The sequence below is a fragment of the Anguilla rostrata genome, chromosome 17 (genome assembly GCF_018555375.3).
Source record: "Anguilla rostrata isolate EN2019 chromosome 17, ASM1855537v3, whole genome shotgun sequence".
In the NCBI taxonomy this organism is placed as follows: Eukaryota; Metazoa; Chordata; class Actinopteri; order Anguilliformes; family Anguillidae; genus Anguilla; species Anguilla rostrata.
Window position 1 is genome coordinate 21,638,357 of NC_057949.1, and position 14,496 is coordinate 21,652,852.

A 14,496-nucleotide genomic window follows, 5' to 3' on the forward strand; every position below is an offset into this window, starting at 1 on the left:
TACTTTTTGTGTGTGTATATGACTGACTCCTTCCTCCTTATTCAAACACACACGCATACACACACGCACAAACACAAACACATGTATTGCAGGTGAGCCCCAGTGGAGCGGTGTTGACCTACAGTGATCCCACCCTGGTGTTTGTGTTCCTGCTTAGCTTCGCTGTTTCCACCATCAACTTCAGCTTCATGATCAGCGCTTTCTTCTCTCGAGGTGGGTAGCGTGTGTGCGCGCGCGAGTGTGCATGCCAGCGCGTGTGTGTGCATGGGTGTGTGAGTGTGTGCATACCTGTGTGCGTGGGTACATGTGTTCACATGCTTGTGCTTTCTTATTGACACTTTGTGTTGTACTTTCATTATTAGTGGGGTGAGGTGGGGCGATTGATGCATTGTCTGCACCTTGTAAAGTAGGTCGGTGTGCTCATGTGGAGCGCGTGGTTTGTGGACAGCTGGTATCTTGTTTTTTTTTTTACTTGCTGTACATGATGAGAAAAACACATGTACCGAACGCATTACTGTGCGCATTATCAAGCACATTAGCAAAAGCATTACTGAGTGCATTACACAAAGCATTACTGAGTGCATTACCCGAAGCATTACTGAGTTAATTATCAAGCACATTAGCAAAAGCATTACTGAGTGCATTACTGAGTCATTATGCAACATTACAAACAGCATAGTACTGAGTGCATTTATCATAGCATACTTACCAAAGCGATTATGTGCATTACTGAGGTGGAAAAAGAAAAGAAAGCTTGACAAGGAAACACACACACACACAAGCACATGCGCGCACACACACACTCACACTCTCTCACACACACACACACACGCTCTCTCTCACACACACACACACACACACACACACTCTCACACACACTCCTGCTGACATGTGTGAAGATGACAGAAAGGGAACAGTGAAAATCCCACCCTCCTTTTTCTTACCCGTCCTGTCTCACCTCTTTCACTCTCTCTTCTCTCTCACTCTTTCTTTTTCTCTTTCTCTCTGTCTATCTCTCTCTCTTTTCTCTCTCTCCTTCCCTTAGACTTCCCTTCAAAGCAGGGTTGTGAGTGCACCAGAGTGTGTGTGCGTGCGTGTGCGTGCGTGTGTGTGTGCCTGCGTGTGTGTCTGTGCGTTTCTGTGTGTCTGTGCATGTGTTAATGCTATAATGCTCCTGCAGGAATAATGGCTTCCCTGTCGGGCGCGGTGGGTAAAAGAAGCTCTTAGCTTTTCGACTGCCTTTCTTCTCCCTCCCCTGGGTGCCAGTGCTACTCTCAGGGTGTGAAACTGGGGCTGTGAGGTGGCACCCCCCCCCCCCCCCGCGTCTCAAACCTGCAAATGACCACGCGTTCTGGCACCCTCCCCCTCCCAGGGGAGCAGTTTTATTTGGGGCACTGCTGGGTGACTCATCCTCTTACAGGGGGGGTGATCGCCACAATCAACACCCTCCCCACCATCTCAGGAGACACGCATGGTATCCTAGATACCTGGGGCTCCCCCGAGAGCAGGGGTGTGGTTGAGAGTACAGGGGTGTTAGCTCAGCGATTTGGGGGACCTGTGGAGACTGCGTGGTGCAGTGTGTCGTGTAGTCCACATTTAACCCGTATACGAGACTGCACCCGTGTGGCTGAAGGTTAGATCTCACACCGTGTCACTTCCTGTACTGTGCTTCCATCTCTAACCCTCTCTGCTCTGTCTGTAACCCTCTATGCTCTCTAACCCTCTCTGCTCTGTCTGTAACCCTCTCTGCTCTGTCTGTAATCCTCTCTGCTCTGTCTGTAACTCTCTATGCTGAAGCCCTGTCCCCAGTGAGACGGGTCTGACTCCCCTTGAAGCCGGAGGCCGCCCTGAGAAGCGGGGGGGGCGAGATTTGGCTGGGGAGTCATCCGGCGGGGCCGATTTAGCCTGCGCTGTGAAGTGAGGCAGAAGATCATTTCTCTCGCCATTGTGCGAAAGTGGGGGTGCAGCTGGATCCCCGAATCCAATTTCCGCCCGTCGTCCCCGCCTCCGCCATCACCGTCACCGTCCCGCCTGCTTATTAAATCTCCCAGAAATCTCTGCCTCGCGGACGCTGGAAGCGGAAGCTGATCAATACCCTCATTCAGGCGGCGTGCTGCATTGGAGCGTGTAATGGAGGGGGGTGGGGGGGCATGGGGGGGGGCGTGAACCGGAGACTGCTTTTCTGAACCAGCCTCTTCTGCTCCATCTGAGGCTCAGACTGTGATGTCGTAACCTTGCAGCTCCACTTCCGTTCTTTTCCTTTATTCCTTTCTTTTCGTGCTTTTATTGTCTCTCCCCAGGCCTTTGTGCCTGTGCCTCTTTTCACCTGTGAAATGATGGGATGTTGCAGGGTGCTGGAGGAGAGTTAGACAGAGTGAGAGGGAGTGAGAGAGTGGGAGTGAGAGAGAGTGAGACAGAGAGAGAGTTAGAGAGTGGGAGAGGAAGTGAGAGGGAGAGTGGGAGAGAGAGTTAGAGAGTGGGAGAGAGTGAATGAGAGGGTGGGAGAGGGAGAGTTAGGGAGAGTGGGAGAGGGAGTGAGAGGGAGAGTGGGAAAGGGAGAGTTGGGGAGAGTGGGAGAGGGAGCAGACAGACAGGCACACAGAATGATTGATGCACTCATACCATTGGTTCCTGCCGCTAAGGCCCATTGCTTTATGATACAGACTCCCGGTGTGTTTGTATGCGAGTCACACTTTAAATCACATTTTTGGGCACCTGGTTATAGGAGGAAATGCGGTGTGCAGTAAAAGAAGCGTGATGAATGTTTTATTTATTTTAGCAGTGTCGCTCTGAGGAAGGGTACTGATGTGGAGTCTCGGCACGTGACTGTTTGAGGCAGCACCTCGTCGTTAGGGTGCAAATCCGGCGAGAAGTAAAAAGGCAGCCCAATATTTATTATACTACCGTCTGTGTCCTCGCCCCCACCCCCAGCCAACGTGGCGGCAGCGGCGGGCGGCTTCATCTACTTCCTGAGCTACATCCCGTACGTCTTCCTGTGGCCGCACTACGACCTGCTGTCCCACGCGCAGAAGGTGTCCGCCTGCCTCATCTCCAACGTCGCCATGGCGATGGGCGCCCAACTGGTGGGCATGTTCGAGGGCAAAGGTGAGCCGCCCCCCGCCCCAAAGGGATCGGCTTGGTCCCCCTGTCTCCCCCCCCATCCCACCCCACCCACATATCTCCTCCTGTGAACGTTTTGAACTTGCACATTGATATTTCAGCGTGTGGTGAATAAGCATTAAATAAATTGAGTAAACAGTTTGGTTTTAGCATTTTGCTAATTATTATGTTTCTCCAAATCTGACTTTCTTTGTTTACTGATAAAGCTGGAAAGTGGGTTTGATGGTGTCACTATAAAAAATGCTATTTAAACTGAGCTGATTAAATGGAGCTAAATCAACCAAAAGTCACTGAATATTATTAACCCTCCTTCAACTTCTCCCTCTGTTCCTGTCCTCCCCATCTCCTTCCTACAATCCCTCTCTCTACTCCTCTCTCTTCTCTACCCTCCTCTGCATCTCCCCTCTCCTTCTCCTCCTCCCTCTCTCCTCCCTTTTCTCCCTCTCTCCCTCTCTCTCCCTCTCTCCTCCCCCTCCCTCTCTCTCCCTCTCTCCTCCTCTCTCCCTCTCTCCCTCCGTCTCACCCTCTCCTCCTCGTTAGGAGCCGGGATTCAGTGGCATAACCTGTTTGAGCCGGTGACGGTGGACGATGACTTCTCGCTGGGTCAGGTGATCGGGCTGCTGCTGCTGGATGCTGTCCTGTACGGCCTGGTGGCCTGGTACATGGAGGCGGTGTTCCCTGGCGAATACGGCGTCCCGCTGCCCTGGTACTTCTTCCTGCTGGTACGTCACGTCATGCCCCCCGGCCTCTCTGCTCCGCCTGGAGCCTCTCACTCTACCCTGGCCCCTCCCTTTCCCACACGGGTGTCACTCTACCCTGGCCCCTCCCTTCCCCACACTGGTGTCACTCTACCCTGGCCCCTCCCTTCCCCACACTGGTGTCTCTCTACCCTGGCCCCTCCCTTTCCCACACTGTTGTCACTCTACCCCGGCCCCTCCCATTCCTGGTCTTGCCACTTCTGACCAGATGTTTTTTTTGCCCTCTCCAGAGCTTTTTTCCCATCATGCAACACGGCGTTAACTCGCAACATCATTACATGACAGAAATCAGACACGTGTAGCTTGTCTGAACACACAAACCCAGTCCAGCCACTTGAGTAATTATCACGTGGACGTTCGCCCAGAAAGACGGGTTTTTCTTCGTAGTCCTTCTGCTTTCTGATTTTAGACTTTTGATTTCCGCTGAAACCCCGCTGCGGTCGTTTGGTTCGGTTGCTTCATTGTGTTGCACAATCGCATCCAATAAAGCAGAAGTGGAGTCTGAACTGGAATTCCATGTTCAACTTGATTTTCCAGGGTTATCTCTCTTCACAATGGCTTCAGCGTGGGTCTGGACAAAAAAAACGTTTTAGTTTTTCATACCTGTGGTCCCAGTCCTTGGCATTTTTCTTTCAGGCGAATGACTGAAACGGCACGTGTTCTGCTGCGCAGTCCTCTTTTCGAACGTGGCAGAGACGTGCTCCGAACACAGTTTCTGTGTTTCATTTGGCGGTTTTATTATGCTGCAAAGTACACAGTGGATATGGTGTGATAGATAGCACAGATAGCGTTTGTGCGAAGGCTTCCTGTGTAATCCTCCTGAATGGAAGCGCAAGCGCTGCGGTCAGGCCGTGTGATGTGGAGCCACGTACGCTAGCATACCAGACATCAAAGCGCTAACTGAGGAAATGCCGTAGTACATCGAGCAAAGCGCTGGAGGCTATTGCTTTTAGGTCTCCTGTCTTTTTTTTCGCTGTTATTTTTTTTTAATTCGCTTTCGTTTTTCATTTAAGACGACACTGGAACGGCTAATACGATTAGGACGTCCGTTAAGGTTAATGGATTAATTAATCGAGGCGGTCTGACGTCATTGGTCGAAAGTCCGGCCGTGGCGACGCGACGCGGGGCCGGGATTAGCTGACGCGCTTGTCGCCGGCTGTCTGCGAGCGTTACGGCTTCGATTGTCTGAAGCGGAAGGGCTGGGCCGGGCGCGGGGGCGAGGAGCGCGCGTGATTGGTCGGGGACAGAACTCCCGACGTGAAACGTGTCCGATTCGATCTTCAGACGCGAGGCGCTGACGTTCGCGGAGGAGAGCCGGAACGGGGGCGGGACGAGAATGGGACGGGTCGTCCCCGGCCCGTCCTGGAGCAACCCTTTTTCCCACGAAAGCGCCTGACAGAAAGAAAACCTCGCCCCTGTTTCCTGTTCGGAAAGGGAGGGCTTATCTCTGCCGGAGCACGCAGCCCTCGGCTCAGGAAGCTCACGCCTGCGGCCTCTTCCCCCTGGGCTGAAGACGCCGGTCGGGTCGGGTGGGGAGGGGGAGGGGGAGGGGGAGGGGGGGGGGAGTGAAAGAAGCACAGGTTCTGTGGAAACGCCGTGCGGCAGGCCCGCGCACCGTTAGGGTCAGAGAGACGCTCATCTTGGCGCTGGGCCCCCTGGTCCCGACAGATGGGACCAAGCGAGATGCTGCGTGTGTATGCGAGCGGTGTTTTTCTGTTTTTTTTTACGATGTACTGATGTACCATCTTTCTTTTGCCTTCTTCAGTACCCTGGTTGTGTGGGAGAGACTTTTTTTATAAACTTTTTTTGGCTTGATTGTGAAAGGTGGGCCAAGTCATTTCTCAAAACACACGTCTCATCTCCTCATCTTTGTCAAGTCTGGCTCCGTCTCTTTTTTTTCTCATCTCTCTCTCTCCCTCACCACTCTTTCTTTCTCAGTATACCCCTAGTCCCCTCGCCCCTCGCCCACCCCTCCCCCCCCCCCACAGCCTTGCGCTCGCCAGCAGCGCTGCTGCACCGCGCCTCTCCCTGTACAGCCTGAGAGCAGCAGCGCTGCTGCACCGCGCCTCTCCCCGTACAGCCTGAAAGCAGCAGCGCCTGGTTTCCCGGGAACGGGTGTAGTGTTTTCGGTGAACTCACCGTGGGGAACTCGCGCTCTCTGTGAGTTCAGCTGGGTCCCTGACGCATACCTGTGGGTTTGCAGCGCCCTTCGCCCGTTCCACCGACCGGTTATTTAATCAGATCGCCACAGCAACCACACACATTTTTTCCTGAGGTGCACATCAGGGTCACTCAGATTTTAATGATGGCGGTCACGGTCGTGATAAGTAAACGAGCGGTAATGAATAAAACCTGCGAAATAAATGTGACGATTAGACGTGCAGTCGATCGCAATCGGGGGGCCAATAAAGTTCAAAGTTGGGGAGGAAGGTGGTTAAGAGAAATGATCACGAGAGAGGATTCTATTAGCTGTATATTTATAGGTTTTATGGCTGATGCTACCCTGTAAGAGCGGTGTGTTTTCTGGAGAACTCCTGGCACCGTTGTGTGTGGATGCCTTAAGCATTCGTATGGCTTGCTCCTGTCAGACCTTTGTGCAGCTTTTCCGTTTGGTTAAAGGTGACACTTGGACCCGTTTTGTGTCAGTATACTATTCTCGAGTGTAGTACCAACAATAGTCCTTTTTTCTATGCTGCGCCACAGGGTCATTTGCAGTATTTTATTTCTGTTGCTATGGACTGAAATAGATGTTTTTTTTCGGGCTAGATAATGCCTGCTTTGTGTTGTGAGAGCGTGAGTTTCCCGCCTCGTTAACTAGCTTGTTAGCTTGCGTGAATCTTCCTTCGCTCGCTTAACCGACAAAGGAAGACCGCTGAAAAGAAGAAATGAAGGTCAAGAGTGGAGAAGAATTTGATTGAAGTATGTGAAAGGCCGCTCGTTGTGAGATGACAGGTTGAACAAGAAATGAAGAGGAAGAGGTTAGAACAGAGCTTCGTGTGTGGACATGAGTAGCATCCAACTCTGAGGTGTTCTAAACCCAGCAATGGATGCAGCTTCCCTGGACTGGCAGCCGCTGACTTGTCTGAACCAATCGGAAGACTTTGCTCACCACCGCAAAGCAGTGTGATTCGTTTGAATCGGTGAGGCTGTTGAGCTGTGTCCTGGTATGCCTTCGATGGGTGATGAGGGCCTGATGGATGATAGTGAATAGTGGGCAGAATGAAGTATGAGCAAATAGCCATTAAAGATTCCCCTGATTTGGGCACCTATAGTCTTCCTGCTTTGGTAACAAGTGGAGCCTGCACACCAGATCTCAATATATTGGTATCAATGTATCGGTATCAAACAAGGTTTCGATCCATAGCGGATTTTCTTTGGGTCCGACTCAAAGTACCCTTGTCTGCACCCAAGGAAATGAAAATAGACTGGTGGGCAATATGGTCGTATGCTACTGTTTTTAATGTCCCTGCCTTGCTATGTAAAGAAGTTGTGTAAGTTGCTCTGAATAGGTCTGCTCAATGCCTGTAATGCAATGCAGTGCAATAATTTTGAATGTGTAGTACATTGTATATAGTTTACTGCACATGCTTATGCATATTGATAGTTGATGTTAGATGTGATTATATTGTGGAGGAGTAGTATAGAATCTTACTGAGTAATAATGGCTAATAGGCTTTAACCTAAACTGGTTTGTCTCCATATGTGATGTCCTCTACCTGGATTGACATCGCATACCAGGTCACCTGCTCTGCTCATTCGCCTATATGTATGGGTGGGGACAAGGCTACTTTCAGTTTGTCCTGATGAAGTGAGTTGAGTTCTGGTGTGCAGGCTGTACTGTAGCCCTAACTGCGCTGTGTGTGGCTTGCGCCCTGGTCTCTGTGTGCATCTCCACACAGTTCTATCAAAGGTAGGTGAGAACGCGATATTCCTCAGGTGCGCGTCACCCTCACACCTGCCTCTGTCTTCTGTGTGCGCACGCTGCCTTCTGTGCTCACTTTTAATGGCTCCCTGCCCGCCTCCCTTTTGGTTGCCGTAGTGACTCACTGCTGTGTTGGGACGAGAGAGCTCAAGCTGTGCTGCTTTGTCGCATCTGTTTGTCCCTGTGGACAACGTCGGGGAACTTCTGCCCCTGCTGGATGCAAACTGTTATTACAGCTGTTAAACAAAAAAGCCGATACATAAATTAACTTCGCTCTAAAATCTGTTTACCGCACTCCCACCATTTGTACTAATTCAGATATTCTTAGGTTTTGATGTTTATGGTTTTCTGTGTCTGTTCTGAGGGTGTGTTATGGATGTCATCTGTGTATTTAGAATTTGTAATTTGGTTCTTGGATAGCATTGTTATCTTGGATAGCATTGTTAACTTGGATAGCATTGTTAACTTGGATAGCATTGTTAACTTGGATAGCATTGTTAACTTGGATAGCATTGTTAACTTGCGCGAGTGCTTTTAGCGGTGTTGGGTTTATGCTCGCTGGCCTGGGAATGCAGTTAGCCTGGTCTGCTGCTATCGCTCATGTTAAATCAGGCTGAATTCACTTGTGCTCCTCCTACATTGTAAGTAGCTCGAGATAAGAGCGTCTGCCTAATGAAGGCAGTGCACTGCACTTTAATTGAATGTGCTTGATGAATGAAGACGGCCGACATTTTAATGTCCCCCTTGGTTCTTCCCTAGCGCGACCCTTATCTCCGCAGTGCCAGAGTCGCTGTCCTGCACCGAGATGTTCTCTCCCTGAGTAAATTGTTTTCTGGATGTGGTGCATAATGAGGGTGGCTGTACCCATAGATCTTTATATATAGTCTTTAGTCCCATCAATGAAGGTCTTGGGACAGGGTGGAAGGGTTGAGTCCTTCTTGGGTTTAATGAATGTTTTTGGGAAGGAGAGGAAGAGGGGGTACCAGGTCTGGACACAATGGTGGACAGTGGACCATCTCTTCTGAGCCCTGAACCTTCCGTGAGGTTTGAAAGTCTCTCTGTGTGTTTGACGGACTCTTACGAGCCGGCTGGAGGAGGGGTATGAGAGAACCGTGTTTCGTGAGTGTTCTAAGTGGGAACTGTGCGTGCCCTCCCCAGCCCTCCTACTGGGGCGGGACCCCCCGTGTGACCCTGGTGAAGGAGAAGGAGGAGGAAGAAGATGCCGAGAAGGCGTTGAAGGGGGAGTTCATCGAGGAGGAGCCGGCAGGGCTGGTGTCGGGGGTCAAGATCAAACACCTGGCCAAGGTAGGACCGCTGGGCAGGACCTCAGCCAATCACCTGGGGTGGCTTAATGATGTCGTCTAATCATATATACTCCTCCTCCTCCTCTTCCTGTTCTTCTTATCCTTAGTCCTCTTCATATTCTTTTTCTTCTTCCTCCATGACATGGCTCTCTGCCTCCGGCACTAGATTCTCTAACAGCTGTGTCCTGGTGGCTTGACAAAGAGTGCGAGTGTGAAATACAGACAAGCACACAGCGCTGAGTCACTGAGTGGGAGCTCCGGGGGGACTTGCTGCTGTCTGTGTGTGTTGCTGTCTGTGTGTGTTTTCTCAAGCTGGGTTTTAAAATAATAAAGGGTTGTGTTTTTCTAGGTGTACATTACATTACAGGCTTTTAGCCAACGCTCTTATCCAGAGCGACTTACAATGTAAATTCCATGTAAAAGGTTGTGTATCCAGTTATACAGCTGGACATGTACTGAAGCAATGCAGGTTAAGTACCTTGCTCAAGGGTACAACGGCAGTGTCCTACCTGGGAATCGAACCTGTGGTCTTTAGGTTACAAGGCTATCTCCTTACCCGTTATACTACACTGCTGCCCCGTGTCTTAAATAAATTTTTTATTGTCATCTTTTTGCTGCTTGGCCAGATGTTCAAAGTGGGCAACAAGACCAGGGTGGCGGTGCACGACCTGACCATGAACATGTTTGAGGGCCAGATCACTGTGCTGCTGGGACACAACGGAGCTGGGAAGACCACCACCCTGTCCATGCTGACCGGTGAGACGGACGGACGGGGGGAGGGGGGTTGAGGGTGTCATACACACACACACACACACACACACACACACACAACGACACTTCACTAACTACACACACACCACTCTGCTCTACACATTACTACGTCCAACCACCACGTACATGCATACAACAAACACAACCCAGTGCCAACACAACAATCCAAACCTACTACACACATAGGACATCATGAAACAACAACCCATAATATACAACAGGTCAGTATTTTAACAGACTCAGATCACGAGAAACACAGATCACACAGGCATCAACTCACCACAGACACTACACACACCAAGCCACTGGTTAACTATGCAACATGCATCCACTCAAAACACACACACACACATCACACACCTCTCCACACACACACAACACTCACACTCTTCTCACACACACACACACACACTCTCACACACACACACACACACACACACACACACTCTCACACTCTCTCTCACACACACACACACACACACACTCTCACACACTCACACACACACGTACACACACACACACACACACACACACACAGAAGCGGTGCATCACTGCAGGCCGCTGGCGTTATTCGCGCTCTGTGTCTCTGCCTCCAGGCCTGTATCCGCCCAGCGGCGGCCGCGCCTACATCAACGGCTACGACATCGCGCAGGACATGGCGCACGTGCGCCGCAGCCTGGGCCTGTGTCCGCAGCACGACGTGCTCTTCGACAACCTGACCGTCGCGGAGCACCTCCTGTTCTACTCTCAGGTAACGCGCTCGCACGCACGCACATACACACCGGTATACACTGTCCACACACAGGCACATAGACACACACACACACACACGTATCTACTGTCCATGCACACGCATGCACACACACACACACACACACCCATGCACACTCATACAGGTATGCACTCTCCGCACACACTCATTCTCTCTCTCTCTCGTACACGCAGACACACGCACACACACACACACTTTGGCTTTGGAGAACCATGTCCGTGTTCTCACCCCCCCTCTCCCTGACCCGTGCAGCTGAAGGGGTACCCCCGTGAGAAGATCCCGGAGGAGGTCGATCGCATCCTGCTCATGCTGAACCTGCAGGACAAGCGCCACGCCCGCTCCAAGACCCTGTCCGGCGGGATGAAGCGCAAGCTGTCCATCGGCATCGCCCTCATCGGGGACTCCAAGGTCAGCAGGGGGCAGCGCAGAGCCTGCCTGTGCGGCCGTTTCCTCTCTCCCTCACGTCTTCGCCGTGGTGTAGATGGTCTTTGACCATACTGACTGTTGCCTGGCGCACAAGCACGTATCATGCTGTTTTTTAGGTGATGGCCTAACTCACTAGACCCCTGACTTGCTCACTCACTGCCTCAGTGACTTGCCAACTCACTGACTCTCTCTCCCTTGACTCAGTAATTACCTCACCCACTGACTCACTCACTTTCTTATTCCTCCCTCACCCACTGAATCTCTGACTCCCTGACTTGACTAACACACTGTTATGTACTCACTAACTCCCTCACCCAACTGGCTTGCCGACTCACGTATTCGTTCCCTCACTCACCGACTCACTCCATTACTCACTGAATCACTGACTCACCGGCTCACTCACTCACTCTGTTACCGTCTGAATCAGTGACTCGCTCTCTGATTCTCTGACTCACTCCGTCCCTCACCGACTCGCTCTCGCCGCAGGTGGTGATGCTGGACGAGCCCACGTCGGGCATGGACCCCTCTGCCCGCCGCGCCACCTGGGACCTGCTGCAGGGGCAGAAGCGCGGGCGCACCGTGCTGCTCACCACGCACTTCATGGACGAGGCCGACCTGCTCGGGGACCGCATCGCCATCATGGCCGGCGGGGAGCTGCAGTGCTGCGGCTCACCCTCTTCCTCAAGAGGAAATACGGTGAGGGGGAGAGGGAGGGGGGGAGGGAGGGGGAGGGACGGGGAGAGGGAGGTGAAGGGGGAGGGGGGGAGAGGGAGAGGAGGGGGAGAGAAGGAGAGAGAGAGAGAGAGAGAGAGAGAGAGAGATGTGTGTGTGTGAGTGTGTGTCCTGACCTCAGTCCTGCTTGGATGAAAGGGAGCTGGCAAGACTGCTACCCTGTCCATGCTGACCAGTGAGACAGAGGGAGATAGACACACACACACACACACACACACACACTCAGCTTAACAATCTGGAGAGGAAGAGGAGAGAGGTAGAAAATTAAAAGGAGAAAGGACAAACCGCTTGAGCAGAATGAATATAAAATTTTAACAACAGATTGATTGATAAAGTTTAAAAGTGCAAAATCCTTGATGGCCAATAATGGATTTTTTAGAAGTAGAGCCCTTGAGAGAGGCTTTGACCCAAATGCAGGATTCTGTTGCTCTCTTCTTTTGCCCAGAGTAGGCCATACGAAAATAAAGATGCTCTGTAAGCGCTTATCCAGGATGGCTTATAAACAGAGAAAGACCGAGGAGGGAGTTTTATTGGCCACGGAGTGAAACCTGATGCGTGTGTTTTGTGTGTTTGCATGTGCGCGTGTGCATGTGGGTGCGCGTGCATGTGTGTGTTTGTGTGTGTATGTGTTTCTGTATTTGTGTGTGTGTGTGTGTGTGCGCATGTGCATGTGTTTGTGTGTGTTTCTGCGTTTGTGTGTGTGTACGCCTGTGTGCGTGTGCGTGTGCGTGTACACCTGTGCGTGTGTGTGTGTACGCCTGTATGTGTGTGTGTATGTGTGTGTACGCCTGTATGTGTGTGTGTGTGTGTGCGTGTGCGTGTACACCTGTGTGTGTGCGTGTGCGTGTGTGTGTACGCCTGTGTGTGTGTGCGCGTGTGCGTGTGTGTGTACGCCTGTATGTGTGTGCACGCAGGTGCTGGCTACCACATGGTGATTGTGAAGGACGCGCTGTGCAACGTGTCGGAGATCACGCGGCTGGTCCACATGTACGTGCCCAACGCAACACTGGAGAGCAGCGCTGGGGCGGAGCTGTCTTACATCCTGCCCAAGGAGAGCACCAACAGGTACGGCTGTGTGTGTGTGTGTGTGTGTGTGTGTGTGTGCGTGTATGCGTGTGTGTGTGTGTGCCTGTCTGTGCACGTGTCTGTGCATGTGCATTTATGTGTGGTTGTCAACAGTATCCCTCTCTTTCTCTTTCTTGTCTTCCGTCCTTTTCTCACCTTCCATAAAATCTATACTTCATTTTCACCTGAAAGATTTTTCTTCCATCACCCAGCTTTGGACATTGAGTGTCACCAGGTGTCTGTGCTTTTGTGAGTGTGTAGTGGAGTGTTGCGTGTGTGCGGTGTGGTGTGCGTGTGTGCGTGTGCGTGTGCGTGTGTGCGTGAGGCTGGTGCAGTGTGCGGTGCGTGCGTGCGGCTGTGCGTCTGCGTGAGTGTGTGAGTGTGTGAGTGTGTGATACCATGTGAATAAAAATATGACATTACGCCCTGCCAGGTTTGAGCTGCTGTTTGCGGAGCTGGAGATGAACAGAGAGGAGCTGGGGATCGCCAGCTATGGAGCCTCCATCACCACTATGGAGGAAGTGTTTCTCCGGTACGATGAGGGGTGCTCGTGGGGTACCTGTGTGGTACGCAGGGTGGAGAATGCGGAAGACAGTCATGGTGTCAGGTGTCCTTGCAGCTGTGTCGCCCCAAATTATTAAAAATTAGAAATTGAAATGCAATTCCCATCAAACATCTCACAGACATTTTATAAAGGGGACCATTCCATACATTCTGCTCTGCATGTCGGTGATGTCACTATCATCTACAGATTTGCAAATGGTAAAGATCGAAAAATGACAGATTTTCATTTGAATTCCGTCGGCAGTTAATTTTGGTTTCTGCTCCCGTACCCCTCTCCCCCCCCTCCTCGGTGGTTTTTGGGGAGGAGTGCGGGGCTGGAGACAGAGGCGGGAGTAGGCGGCATTGATCCTGGGTGTGCTGGGTAAAAAAATGAGTCCCTGGTCCAGCTCTGCTCTGGCTGTAATGAGCTTCTTCTGGAGCAGTATTAGCCTTCTTTTTTGGGCGGGAGGTAATTTTCGACTCATTGGGGGCCGTCTTGCCCCCTCTTGGTTTGGAGAGACTAATGAGGTGGGAGGGAGAGGCTGTGAGCTGTAATTACACCATGTGTGAAAATCGCTGTCAGACTGGTGCTCTTGAGTCACCATCCAATAAGAACCCTTTCAGATTCCTGGATAGGCCATTCAGAGAGCTAATCGATCAGTAAATTAGTATGTAGTCCTCACAGTGGGGGAAAAAATAGCTTCATCTGATGACTCTGATGACTGCATGTGGTACTTTTCAAAATGACCACTGTGACTCTGCAGTTGTGTGTTGTATATATACGTGCTTGAGAGTGCATTGCATATTCGTATATCTATGTATGTTGTATATTTACATTGTGTGTGTGTGTGTTTTACACATTTGTGTTTTGTATATTTACATGTGTGTTATATATTGGTGTGTGTCTACATTGTATATTGATGTGCCTGTGGGTGTACTGCATATTGATGTGTGTACGTGTTGTATATTGATATGTGTGTGTATGTGTGTGCTGTGTATTTGTGTGTGTTATATATTTACATGTGTGTGTTGTATATTGCTATGTGTGTGCTGTGTATCTGTGTGTGTTATATATTTACGTGT

At 51.1% G+C, this 14,496-nt stretch overlaps 1 protein-coding gene across 1 annotated transcript in view; it reads left to right on the forward strand.

Annotated features, from left to right (window-relative positions):
- abca3b (ATP-binding cassette, sub-family A (ABC1), member 3b) overlaps positions 1 to 14,496 on the forward strand; it is a 42,535-nt gene that overhangs the window by 13,407 nt on the left and 14,632 nt on the right. Inside the window, 11 exon segments of the mRNA XM_064314121.1 lie at positions 93 to 213; positions 2,932 to 3,105; positions 3,661 to 3,842; positions 8,959 to 9,105; positions 9,731 to 9,860; positions 10,472 to 10,626; positions 10,900 to 11,055; positions 11,560 to 11,743; positions 11,746 to 11,769; positions 12,720 to 12,870; positions 13,304 to 13,402. Of these exon segments, the coding sequence (XP_064170191.1) occupies positions 93 to 213; positions 2,932 to 3,105; positions 3,661 to 3,842; positions 8,959 to 9,105; positions 9,731 to 9,860; positions 10,472 to 10,626; positions 10,900 to 11,055; positions 11,560 to 11,743; positions 11,746 to 11,769; positions 12,720 to 12,870; positions 13,304 to 13,402 (1,523 nt within the window).